Below are 14267 nucleotides of genomic sequence, written 5' to 3'. Positions count from 1 at the left end.
TGGTTTTTGGCCACAGTGTCACCTCTACTAATAAAGGAAATTACATTAAGCGAGTTATTTCAAGACAGTGTATAATCATTACGTGCAATACAATCTGTATAAAATACTTACGCATAGGTATTCTACATTTTTCGGTATTTTACTCGTGCTTTAAATTATTCGCTGAGAGGGCTCCGGTTGTGAATGGGTGCATTTGAAGCACCGCCTTTTCCGGTGACCAATAATAGACCAATGAGAAACGCGTATGCACAGTGATGGGACGTTACGTCAGCTGCCATCGTGTCGGGATTGGAATGTTACAGAGTAACAATCGAAACATTTGAGCATTTGGTAATTGGACACTAGAATCAAGGAATCCCGTTTTTATAACAAATTCAATGTATTTGCAAAGTCACATGGTAACAGGAAATACTGTTTGAGGTCGTTGCGTCAATTTATTCGTTTAGGCATACGCCTATCTCCGATGAGATTATTTTTGAGTGTATGAGGTCTGTCGGGAGATTAAAACATAAGAGAAATGCAGGGATTCGTGAGGCTACAGTTGCACTGATGAACTGCTCTTGTTCTACGACGGTTTCCTCGTTCGTTCATTGAACCATGGAGTGAAATATCGCCGAATTATACTCCCGAGGCATCTGGATCTAAAAGCCGACCTCACCGAAGGCTTTAAACCACAGACAGCGTGTTAACAAATCTTAACCGTGGGATACATTTTCTGTGTTGGCCAAGGCAGGAAACCACATGAACCCCTGCCGCTACTCTACAGGGGAAAGAGTTGGTAAAACGCTTCGGGCATCTCTAACCGGGCGCAGTTTTACATTTGAATACAGACTGGCTGAATGAAGGAGAGAGAGGGAGAGGGGGCAAAGGGAGTATATGAATGCTTTTACTTGGTCGAGGGGGATTTTTGTTGCCCAGAGACACTATATTGTGAAATGGACAAACTAGATAGAGAGAGAGAACGCATTTAAAATCGCCCACATGCGCTGGATCAATCGCTGGATTGGGGAACGGAATACGAAGAAGGGGGAAGACGGGAGTTTGAAATCTTTGCAGGCTGGAAGATGGCGGAGCGGTGTAGTTGGAGGTGGTGAGAGCCTAACTTCGGGACACTTCAATTTTATTTGTAAAAAAACTTGCCCCTATTCGTAGGACACATGCAGGCCAAAAAACGATATTTATTCCTGCTCTCCGCCGGTGCATGTCTAGTTCTACTGTTCTACTTTGGAGGGGTACAACTTCCAGCGTCGGGCAGAAACCGGCATGACCGTAGCCACAATGGATATCGCCCCGACCAGCCGTGGCCACACTTCTCTGACCCATTACAACAGTTCCTACCTTGGGATCAACTGGACACTGAGGAGTACAACATTCACATATCACCGAGGCAGAAGAGGGACGTTAATACAAGCGTGTACAAAGGCAAAAGATGTCGCATGGATTCGTGCTTTGATTTCTCTGCATGTAAAAAGAACGATTTCAAAGTGTATGTCTACCCCCAGCAGAAGGGGGAGAAAATCTCAGAAAGTTACCAGAATATTTTATCGACCATTGAGGGATCCAGGTTCTACACCACTGACCCGGGACAAGCTTGTCTATTCATCCTGAGCTTGGACACCCTGGACCGGGACTCGCTCTCGCCACAGTACGTGCACAATCTCAAAACCAAGGTCCAGAACCTTCATCTTTGGAACAACGGCAGGAACCATCTCATATTTAACTTGTACTCTGGGACATGGCCGGACTACACGGAAGACCTAGGTTTCGACATAGGCCAGGCCATGTTGGCCAAGGCCAGCATCAGTACCGAGAATTTCAGGCCCAACTTTGACGTGTCCATCCCGCTGTTCTCCAAGGAGCACCCTAGGACCGGAGGGGACAGGGGGTACCTAAAGTACAACTCCATTCCACCTTTCAGGAAATACATGCTGGTGTTTAAGGGGAAACGATACCTTACAGGTATAGGGTCAGACACGAGGAATGCCTTATATCATGTCCATAATCAGGAGGACGTGGTGCTCCTCACCACCTGCAAACACGGCAAGGATTGGCAGAAACACAAGGACGCACGCTGCGACAAGGACAATGCAGAATATGACAAGTAAGTTATGACGTGTACAGTCCTTTTTAATATGTCAACATGAAAGCTGTTATAAATGTGTTATGTGGGTCATATTACCACTGTAAAAGAAAAGTGGTCACCTTTGTCCTTCTGTACCATTCCAAAACAGGCACCATCGCGCGCATCCTTGAGGTTCTCGGTTGCGCTCGGCCTGGTGTGTTTTGCGAGCAGATTGTGAACTCATATTTTATTGGCATACAATGCCATTGACTGCCGTTCTCGGGGACTGAAATGGCTTATATGGTTCTCTTACTGTTCTAGCGTGAACGAAAACCTCGCCAGCCAGTCAATTACCTTTCCGGTTTGAATAAATCACCCTCCACCAACTTCACTGATATTGCAGCCAAACGAGGATATGCACTGACACGTTTTATTTGCTCTATACTTTAAGGGAATAAAGCAATGTGCACTGTAAGAGTGGTGTGGGAGTGTGACCTTGCTATCACACTGCTATAAACTCCACATTATAATGAATAAGTACAACACTTACTTAACCGCCAAATCATGTTTAGTTGGAATAATTTTGTGTAATGCTGTTAATTCAATAAGGCCCAGCCTATATCAAGTAGGGCTACATCCACAATCATTTTCCTCATTTTCAATCATTAGGTTTGATAGTAGGCTAAGCTTGTGCTTTGCATGTTATCACTGATTGTGGATACCACAACTGTCTTTGGTTGCAATGATGCCAGAGTAAGTCAAGTCACATTGTAACCATGGTAGGAAACTTTGTCATTGAAGTTTGCACTGAGCGTTGCCGAGTCTACTTCTCCGAGAGTGAGACTGGTTTATTTTAGGCCGAGTTGCCTCCTGATTGAATATCTCTCTAAATCCTCGGTAAACTTGGGATATGTGAACTCAACTTATACTTCTGGCCCGATGTTAGTTAAAATGTTTAGTGAAGGGACATATTGGCTCCCACAGTACTCCATTGAAGACTAAATATTTCCAGTTACTTGTAAAAGCAGGAGAGGGACCATGGCTAGTACTACATCCCAAATGGCACCCTATTCCCTATATAGTGCACTACTTTGTTTTGACCCGGACCAAAAGTAATGCTCAAAATGGGGAATGGGGTGCCATTTGGGGGACACTAGCTCTACGGGCTTAGTTTGGTCAAAGGGAAGTCTAACTTGACTTAACTTTTCATTGACTGACTGAAACTCACTTGAGACCAGAACACACTGCCCTATAACACAGCGCCATTTCCAAATATGCTGCAACACCATCCCCACAAGTAAGTGCTTGTCCATTTGTCATCCCTCTCCTCTCTATCTCCCCGTGCCATCTGCTCTTCTCCCAGAGAGATGTCTTTGGCTCGTGTCACCTGGAGAAATGTGTCATCCGTTATCTGGATTCCAGGCATTCCTCCCTCGACTGCTCACCTTTCCTTTGGCCCGGTTAGCACCGACATGGCTTGGCCCGGTTAGCACCGACATGGCTTGGCCCGGTTAGCACCGACATGGCTTGGCCCGGTTAGCACAGACATGTCTTGGCCCGGTTAGCACAGACATGGCTTGGCCCGGTTAGCGCCGACATGGCTTGGCCCGGGCCAGTGCGTACTCTGTGCGCTGCGTTCACAGCCAGGGAGTCTCTCACAGTCAGAAGCGATGGTGAGAATGCTGGAATGCACACACGTGTTGGAACAGCTGTTTGGGGTAATGAGGGAACGGTGCCAAGGTGAAAACACTGCAGCATACCTGGATGCATTTCACTGCACTTTGGCTTCGGGATGGAAACCGTATCAACTGCGACCCTCTCCTTGGTCCTGTGGGGCTCAGTTTCTAAGAGTGTGGTGCTAGGAACGCCGGGGTTGTGGGTTCGATTCCCCTATGGGGTCACGCATACTAAAATGTAGCCTATGCAATCATTATAATTTAAGTCACTCTGGATAAAAGCGCCTGGTAAATGGCATATTTTATTTAAAAATATTCTCAATTCTGTCCATGGAACTGTTTCCACATGGTGCCCCTCCCCCCCACCCCCCTTTCCCATCATGACCTTTCCGCCTCTAAGAGGAATGTGGCAGGAGCAGCGGATATTGGAAGGCTGTTAAACACAGGCAGTGCCTGGTAGCCCTGGACACTAAAGCTTAGACACACAGACACACACACACACAATTAATTTTCTGAGAGTTGCAATCACTTCCATTCTGAATCACTGGTTCCACTTCCATCCATGGGCAAGCATTAATAATAGATGCCATTCATTGATCCATTATCCAATGAGCTTTATGAGCTGCTGACTATAGAGTCTGGGACAGTCAGTGGGGGGAGGGGGGGGCTATTCAATGACACATTTACAAGGCATTCAATACTTCATCACAATCCTATCTGCTGCCCATGTGTTTATGTGCTGTTAGTTATAGCATGCCATGGGCCATATCCGAGGACTCTATCATGAACTAGTTTATCTGTCCCAACTTTCCAAACCGTCTCCTCTCTGTGTGTTTTGGCGACATCTGTGTATTGCTTGTTTGCTCCTCCTCCATGAGTTACCCAGCAGACGGCTGGATCAGGGACCCCCCCAACCCCATTTAATAGTTAACCAGGTCTGTCGGCCAGTATTGACTTTGTACTTTAGCCTCTTCACTTCAAGCCTCCACTTCTCAAGGTCACTCCAGGGACTCCTCCACTCAGTTGAATGGGGAGTCTGTGTGTATGTGGGATTGCACTGTACGTGTGTAAGAGTTGGCCAGTGTGTGTGTATTCACATTTTGGGGGGGGGGGGGTTAGATTGTAGCTTCCATCAATTCCAATCCCCCATATATTTTTGGGTGAATATGTATATTGTTTTTATTCTTATATTTTCCTCATTTCCCCCTAAAGCTTCCACCAATTGGAGTAAATGCCCAGTATACATAGAATATACATTTTACAGACACAGTACATCCCATCTTTGAAGACCATCCAGTTTTGATTCCTATTTGCCTTATTTTCCACTGTGCTGTGAGGTTTCGCACAAATTATGAACCTTTCTATTGTCATACTGAACAAAAATAAACGCAACAATTTCAAAGATTTGACTTACAGTTCAAAGATTTACAGTTCATATGAGGAAATCGGTCAAATGAAATAAGTGAATCTCGTCACAGTATCTGTGTGCATTCAAGTTGCCATTGATAAAATGCAATTGTGTCTTGTAGCTTATGCCTACCCATACCATAACCCCAACGCCACCATGAGGCACTCTGTTCACAACGTTGACATCAGCAAACCGCTCGCCCACACGACGCCATACACATGGTCTGTGGTATGAGGCCGATTTGGACATACTGCCAAATTCACTCAAATGATGCTGAAGGCGGCTTATTATCTGGCAACCGCTCTGGTGGACATTCCTGCGGTCAGCGTGCAAATTGCTCCCTCAACTTCAGACATCTGTGGGATTGTGTTCTGACAAAATTGCACATTTTAGAGTGGCCTTTTATTGTCCCCAACAATAATGATTGTAATGATCATGCGGTTTAATCAGCTTCTTGATATGTCACACCTGTCAGGTGGATGGATTATCTTGGCAAAGAATTGCTTACTAACATGGATGTAAACGAATCTGTGCACATTTTTTGAACAAAATCAGATTTTTGTTCTTTGATGCAGGGCCGACAAAACAAGTGCACGCATATATATATATATATATATATATATACTGAGATCATGTGACACTTAGATTGCACATGGGCATACTTTATTTAACTAATTATGTGACTTCTGAAGGTAATTGTTTGCACCAGATTTGATTTAGGGGCTTCACAGCAAAGGGGTAATATGCTTTTTCGTTTATAATTTTTTGAAACAAGTAATTTTTTTGCACTTCACCAATTTGGTACATTTTGTATGTCCATTACATGAAATCCAAATAAAAATCCATTTAAATTACAGGTTTTAATGCAACAAAATAGGACAAATGCAAAGGGGGATGAATACTTTTGCAAGACACTGTAATTAATGGGGGAAAACGCAGAGTGGAATGTTTACCTTTTCTACGCCAATGGCTGGGCGGCGTTCGCGCATATTGGATGCATCTCCGTCTTGTCGTTTGCCATTATTCGACTGCCCGGAGATTGTTCGCCAGGGGAGCCTTCTCCGGCCCCTCTGAGTCGAAGGAGCACAGCAACAGTAGCATGTAGCAACAGTAGCATGGCAATCAACGATTGTCGCATGTCATGAGCCGTGAGAGGCAGAGAGAGGATACAAACAACAAATAGTTTTTCCGCCCTGGAGCCTGATCTTCCTGCACCTTCTCCGGGGGTAACTCTGTCTGCAGCTGCTGTGCCTACTCCTTCCCCTTCGTTTTCGAAGTCGACGCCGGCAACCTTCCGTCCCTGCTCTGGATCGAGCGGGGCTTCTCGGAGGCCTGCACCATCCTGTGAAGCGTGGGAGTAGGCGGATTTCCTCGTCCTTCTCGCCAGCTGTGATTTTGGGCAGTTCCATGGTTAGAAATGTGACTGTTCCTGGTGCTAAAACAATGGCCCATCCTGGAACTTGAGTAAATGACCTTACTTAGCTGCACCCGAATGTACTATGCCAGGACATGGACATCTATTCTATCGTAGTCAATGTGGGCTTTAATGACGTTACGGGCAGCTCTGAACAGTTAACTGGATTTCAAAGAGCTGATTGACTCTGCTAGACACTAATAAAATACCATATCTGGCCCAGTGTCCTCTTAATCGTGGCATTGAACACTTTATCATGATTCTTTGTCTTCACAACTGGCTACATGATTACTGCAGCTCAATGGGTGTAACTTTTGTTGACAATTTTGATACCTTTTGGAAACTACATGTTTTATAAAGAGGATGTAATCCACCCAAATCGTTTGGGTTTCTGGATCCTTTCACTGGATTATAAGGCTGCGTCAATGACCCCAGCTCAGTTAATCCCTACCATTTCTGTCGTTGAGTCATCATGCTTTAGCAAATGTACATTATACCAGTGGCATTGGTAGACACAATGTAAGTAACCTAATTTATGTCCCACTAACTGCCCTGAATACCTCTGCTGAGCCTACAGTTATTGTATGCAGCAATCATGTCCCTATGAACCAGATTTATGCTGTTAGCACTGAAGCGGTGTGACCTAATAGGAAGTCCTCTGTGTTCAGCTCACCCTGCACTAACATAAATAATATGAGAATATCTACTTCTGCTAAGCTTTCCAGTAAAGCAATGAAAACAATCAATCCCAGAAAAGTGCTCAAAATAGCCCACGTTAACATATAACCTCTTAGGGAAGTTCAGAATTCAAGCAGATTTTCGCAGCTTTTTGTTAAAAATCGCACAACATTTCAGCGCCCTGCTATTCATGCCAGGAATATAGTATATGCATATGATTAGTGTGTGTGGATAGGAAACACTCAGACGTTTATAAAACTGGTTAAATCACGCCTGTGCCATTTACAGAACGTGCGTTTCGTCGAATAGTGCATGAAAATCTGTTCACTGAAAATATATTATTCCGCGACTACAGGCAATTGTTAAAAGCGAACAGAATTACATAGAGCCGAGTTTTCATTGGCTACAGCTTCCCCAGGTTGTCTAGAGTCACGTCATTTGTTGCGCAATTGATTCTTGGTCTAACCGAAACAAGGGAACTCCTTTCCTACTGTCCCCGCCCTGTTTATTTTTCGTTTATCACCCAGTCTACATAGAACGATATCTAGGCTATATATGGACCGATTTAATCGAAAAAAGACCCTAAATGATGTTTATGGGACATCTAGGAGTGCCAAGAAAGAAGCTCGTCAAAGGTAATGAATGTTTTATATTTTATTTCAGCGTTTTCGTTTGCGACGGCTAACGCAAAATCTGTCGTTTTAAGTGGCGTTGCAGTATTTTGGGGGTGCATGCTATCAGATAATAGCTTCTCATGCTTTCGCCGAAAAGCATTTTACAAATCTGACTTGGTGGATAGATTCACAACGAGTGTAGCTTTAATTCAGTATATTGTATGTCAATTTTAATGAAAGTTTGAGGTTTATCAACCTCTATGGTGGCGCTCTTGAGCATTTCTGCTGATTGTGGTCCCCACCTCGGTACCACGTCCTCAACAAGATAAGAGCTTAAGAAACAAGGTTCATGAAATAACTTTCTAGTAATAGATGGCATTCATATTCTGACTTGCTGAAACTCACTTAAGACAATACCTTTTTGATGTAGTGGTAGCAATACAAGGTTTTAACATTTACAGAAATGCCAGTGGTGGAGGTGTTGCTGTTTATATTCAGAACCACATTCCTGTAAAGCTTAGAGGGTATCTCATGTTAAATACTGTTGAAGTAAAATGACTACGGTTCATCTGCCTCACCTAAAGCCCATTCTTGTGGGAAGCTGCTATAGACTACTAAGTGCAAACAGTCAGTATCTGGATAACGTGTGAAATGCTTGATAATTTATGTGATCGCAACAGATATCACATGCGCTGCATACAACCGGTACAGCCGAATACAACCTTACAGTGAAAAGCTTACTTACAAGCCGAGCCCTTAACCAACAATGCGGTTTTAAGAAAAATACCCCGCAGAAAAGAAATAAAAGTATCAAATAATTAGAGCAGCAGTAAAATAACAATATCGAGGCTATATACAAGGTGTACGTACTGGTGCTGGGGCACCGGTTAAATCAAATCAAAGTTTATTTGTCACGTGCGCCGAATACAGTGAAATGCTTACTTACAGGCGCTAACCAACCGTGCAAAAAAAGGTGTGAGGTGAACAATAGTTAAGTAAAGAAATAAAACAACAGTAAAAAGACAGGCTATATACAGTAGCTGATTGAGGTAGTATGTACATGTAGATATGGTTAAAGTGACTATGCATATATGATGAACAGAGAGTAGCAGTAGCGTAATTGAGTCGAGTTAATATATGCATGTGGGTAGAGTTATGCATAGCTAATAATAGAGTAGCAGCAGTGTAAAAGAGGTTGGGGGGACAATGCAAATAGTCTGGCTAGCCATTTGATTAGCTGTTCAGGAGTCTTATGGCTTGGGGGTAGAAGCTGAACAACCTGGCAAAAGTACTGCAAATTGAGAAATCATGTGACTAAACTGAATAAAAAGAAAAAACTACACTATGAAACAAAGATAAATTACATAAGGACTGGAGCACCTTTTTAATGAAATTTTGGGAGAAGGCAAGCTCCGCTCTATCATTCATTGATTCAGATGGCTCTTTCATCACAAGCAACTGATATTGCCAACTACTTTTAATGATTTTTTTTTTTCATTGGCAAGATTAGCAAACTTTCATTGACAAGATTAGAAACAAAAGCTGACATTACACATTGTCTATCAACAATGACAAGCTACCGGGGTCTGACAGCTTGGATGGAAAATTACTGAGGATAATTGCGGATGATATTGCCCACTCCTATTTGTCATATCTTTAATTTCAGCCTAATAGAAAGTGTGTGCCCTCGGGCCTGGAGGGAAGCAGAAGTCATTCCGCTACCTAAGAATAGTAAAGCCCCCTTGGTCGGCTATTTGAGCCAGTAAATCAGCCTGTAAAGCCAGTGTGTCTATGTATGCGGATGACTCAACACTATACACCTCAGCTACTACAGTGACTGAAATGACTGCAACACTTAACAAAGAGCTGCAGTTTGTTTCAGAATGGGTGGCAAAGAATAAGTTAGTCCTAAATATTTCAAACTAAAGGCATTGTAATTTGGGACAAATCATTCACTAAACTCTAAATCTTGTAATAAATCATGTGGAAATTGAGAAAGTTGAGGTGACTAAATTGCTTGGAGTGACCCTGGATTGTGAACTGCCATGGTCAAAACATATTGGTACAACAGTAGCTAAGATGGTGAGAAGTCTGTCCATAATAAAGCGCTACTCTGCCTTCCTGACACCACTATCAACAAAGCAGGTCCTACAGGCTCTAGTTTTGTTGCACCTTGACTACTGTTCAGTCGTGTGGTCAGGTGCCACAAAGAGGGACTTGCGATTGGCTCAGAACAGGGCAGCACGGCTGACCCTTGGATATCCACAGAGAGAGTAAATGTTAATATGCATGTCAATCTCTCCTGGCTCAAAGTGGAGGAGAGATTGACTTCGTCACTACTTGCGTTTGTGAGAGGTATTGACATGTCGACAGCACCGAGCTGTCTGTTTTTAAACGACTAGCACACAGCTCAGACACCCATGCATACCCCACAAGACATGCCACCAGAGGTCTGTTCACAGTCCCCAAGTCCAGAACAGACTATGGTAGGCGCATAGTACTACATAGAGCCATGACTACATGGAACTCTATTCCACATCAGGTTATTGATGCAAGCAGTAGAATAAAATTTCTAAAATATATGAAATACATTTTATGGAACAGCGGGGACAGTGATGCAACACAAACAGTAACAGGCACATGCATACACAGACATAACATACACACTATACACACACGTACACATGGATTTTGTGTTGTAGATATGTGGTAGTGGAGTAGGGGCCTGAGGGTACACTTTTTGAATGTAATGTTTTTTAAAATTGTATAACTGCCTTAATTTTGCCGAACACCAGGATAAGTAGCTGCTGTCTATGACTTTGCAAAGCCTGAGGCTGCAATACCGGGCCGCTGGATAGGAGAAATGGTGCATTTTCATAACTGACATCAGCATGAATGATATGGAAACACAGAAATGCCATGTTTTCCTTTCCTCCTTTATGATGTGGAGCTTGGCATTTTGTTGACACAGTGGCAAAGATTGACTAGAAAGCCGGCAAAGCAAAGACCACATCCCTGTCTTGTGTTAAAATAGCATTATGAGTTCCATTTTCGGAAATGTCAATGGCGATTTATTCCCTGGGCAGATAGTGGCTTGATATTAGAGTGGATGCGGCGCTGGAGGTTAAACAGACGTGTAATTTGTTGTGTGCTGCGGCTCCCATCCATACTCTGGGGGGGGGGGGGGGGGTCATGCTTCCTGGGTCGCCGTTTTGTTTTCTCTTGTCATATTAATACATTATGAATATTTCATCGTCCTCTCACTTAAATAAAGCGCTGGGCCATGATCGCGCCAAAATATGCAAATGATCTGTAGGAAATTATCGTGGAATGCTAGTTTGCCTCAATTAGCGCGGTTTGATTGTTTCTGGGGAAGATGTAGTCTAGCCTACACTGGCATGGTTGTTTTTATCTTCTGTCAATCTCTCCTCTTTCTCGCTGCGTTTTATGTACCTTTTTTATTTTAAGTCCGTGGAATTGTGTTCTAGTTATTCGCACTTCATGCAGAGTGCTTGTCTTGTCGGATGCTAGTGAGACAGCTGTGACCTTCTGAGACGAGGAGACATGGTGTAGCATTGGTGCTCTTTCTGATTGTGAGAGCAACATGGCCTTCTCGTCCTTCCTAGCAGTCGCAGATGTCGTGGTCATAATGCTTGGTGCTTACTTCAGTTTCAGTGTGGCGCTTGCTCCAGTTTCAGTGTGGCGCTTGCTCCTGATCATGCTGATAGGTCTGTGTTTTTAGCTATCTCCTGTTGGGGGTTGGGTGGGGTGTGTGCACCGGCGAGAGGATGGGTCATGACCTCTCTGTGTGTGTGCCTGGCTGAGTGATGAAGGTGAGGCTGCTCTTAGTGACCCACAGTCACCAGAGGGATTGCCATGATGATGTGGCTGCTGGCTGGTCTGTGGTAGCTGAGAGACCAAGCTGGACGAGACTGACCGACCTGAGGCTTTACTAGCTCAGTCCCAGTACAGCAATCTCCGCTTGGCTAGTGGTGGAGAGGGATTGATCAGTTGGGAGTGTTTCACCCAGAATGAAAAATTGATCGCTGCAAGGTGAAAAAACAAAAGTATTTTCATCCTGGACTGTCATGGAATGCTTGAGGCATGAATGAGTAAGTGGGAAGGGTACAGTTGGTAAAAGCCTCTCTCTCTCGCTCTCTCTCTCGCTCTCTCTCGCTGTCTCGCTCTCTCTCTCGCTCTCTCTCGCTGTCTCGCTCACTGTCTCTCTCGCTCTTAAAGTGATGAGTTAGGCAGGTAAGTTCACATGCTCAGTTTAGAAGGTACTACGGAAGCAAGTGAGACAGCTGGTTGGCTCTTTGAAGTCAATTGAGTGAGACGGGTAGCTGACTGGTTCCATGTAAAAAATGAATGAGACAGGCGTGTGATTGGTTGCCCATTACAATTTTGCTCGGAGGCGGTAGGAAGACATTGCATCTACATTATGGAAGCAGAATCATTTTTTTGTTGTTGTTCTGACATCTGTCTCGTTTAGTGGATGAAAGCCTTACGTCTTGGTATTCTCTACTATGTGGCACGGACTATTTACTTTTAATTCTCATTCTTCTGGGGTCATATTTTCCTCATCTTTCACCACCTCGGGCTGTTAATCTCGGTTTGTAGCCTACATAGCCAACATTCTAAAACACAGCCCACTTTTTTTGTTTGTTTCTCTGGGTGTCTGTTGACTGTAATTGCTTGGAATTAGATTTAGCTTACTTTACGAATCCATTCACAACTGATGAAGCCTGTGGGTCATCGGTGTAGTTTTTCCCCCATAAGGCACTTCCTGTAATCTGTTGTCTTCTGGGGAGCTCCCACTGTTAGGCTGCTCAAAGTAGCCCAGTTGGCACAGGCTTTACGGTCGCTGAGAATATGCTGTGGTTGCATGCTTGTTATCCTGTTCCCGCCTCCAGACAATATTTTGTTGTTACAGCCTGAATTTTAAAACGGATTAAATGGAGATTTTGTGTCACTGGCCTACACATACTAAACCATAATGTCAAAGTGGAATTATGTTTTTTGCAATTTTTTACAATACCCCATAATGACAACGCAAATGACAAAGTTCAATCTTGGTTTCATCAGACCAGAGAATGTTGTTTCTCATGGTCTGAGTCTTTTAGATGCCTTTTGGCAAACTCCAAGCGGGCTGTCATGTGCCTTTTACTAAGGCGTGGCTTCCAACTGGCCACTACCATAAAGGCCTGATTGGTGGAGTGATGCAGAGATGGTTGTCCTTCTGGAAGTTTCTCCCATCTCCACAGAGGAACTCTAGAGCTCTGTCAGAGGGACCATCGGGTTCTTGGTCACCTCCCTGATCAAGCCCCTTCTCCCCGAATGCTCAGTTTGGTCGGGCGGCCAGCTCTAGGAAGAGTCTTGGTGGTTCCAAACTTCTTCCATTTAAGAAGGATGGAGTCCACTGTGTTCTTGGGGACCTTCAATGCTGCATAATTTTTGGTACCCTTCCTCAGATCTGTGCCTCAACACAATCATGTCTCGGAGCACTACGGACAGTTCCTTCAACCTCATGGCTTGGTTTTTGCTCTGACATGCACTGTCAACTGTTGGACCTTATGTAGGCAGGTGTGTGCCTTTCCAAATCAAGTTCAATTAATTTAATTTACCACAGGTGGACTCCAATCAAGTTGTAGCAACATCTCAAGGATGCACCTGAGCTCAATTTCGAGTCTCATAGCAAAGGGTCTGAATACTTAAGTAAGATATTCCTGGTTTTATTTTTAATAACTTTACAAAAATGTCTCAACTGTTTTGCTTTGTCGATTATGGGGAATTGTGTGTAGATTGAGGAAAAACAAATATTTCATCAATTTTAGAATAAGCTTTTAACGGAAACAAAATGTGGAAAAGTGAAGGGTCTGAATACTTTCAGTATGCTCTGTAAGTATTCAACCCTGTTATGGCAAGCCTAAATACGTTCAGGAGTAAAAATGTGCATGTCACAAGTTGCATGTACTCACTCTGTGCAATAATAGTGTGTAACATGACTTTTGAATGACTACCTAATTTCTGTACCCCGCACATACCATTGATCATCCTTGAGATGTTGCTACAACTTGATTGGAGTCTGGGGCGGCAGGGTAGCCTAGTGGTTTGAGCGTTGGACTAGTAACCGGAAGGTTACAAGTTCAAACCCCCTGAGCTGACAATGTACAAATCTGTCGTTCTGCCCCTGAACAGGCAGTTAACCCACTGAAATAATTTGTTCTTAACTGACTTGCCTAGTTAAATAAAGGAAAAATTAAAAAACCAAGACAACATGCTCCTGAGTGGCCTAGTTACAGTTTTGACTTAAATCAGCTTGAAAATCTATGGTGAGTCTTAAATGGCTGTCTAGCAATGATCAACAACCAACTCAACAGAGCTTGAAGAATTTTAAAACGGTGATTCTAAAGGC

At 43.7% G+C, this 14267-nt stretch overlaps 1 protein-coding gene across 1 annotated transcript in view; it reads left to right on the top strand.

Moving 5' to 3' along the window:
- Nucleotides 1–266: 266 nt before the first annotated feature.
- The window catches only part of ext1b (exostosin glycosyltransferase 1b), a 116133-nt gene continuing 102132 nt past the window's right edge, over nucleotides 267–14267 (top strand). Inside the window, exon 1 of the mRNA XM_029658007.2 lies at nucleotides 267–2101. Within this exon, the coding sequence (XP_029513867.1) occupies nucleotides 1158–2101 (944 nt within the window). The 5' untranslated portion in view covers nucleotides 267–1157. The remainder of the gene's footprint in view (nucleotides 2102–14267) is intronic.

The sequence above is a fragment of the Oncorhynchus nerka genome, linkage group LG4 (assembly GCF_034236695.1).
Source record: "Oncorhynchus nerka isolate Pitt River linkage group LG4, Oner_Uvic_2.0, whole genome shotgun sequence".
Taxonomy (NCBI): domain Eukaryota; kingdom Metazoa; phylum Chordata; class Actinopteri; order Salmoniformes; family Salmonidae; genus Oncorhynchus; species Oncorhynchus nerka.
The sequence above is the reverse complement of the archived record's forward strand: the minus strand, read 5'-3'. Positions and strand labels throughout refer to the sequence as shown.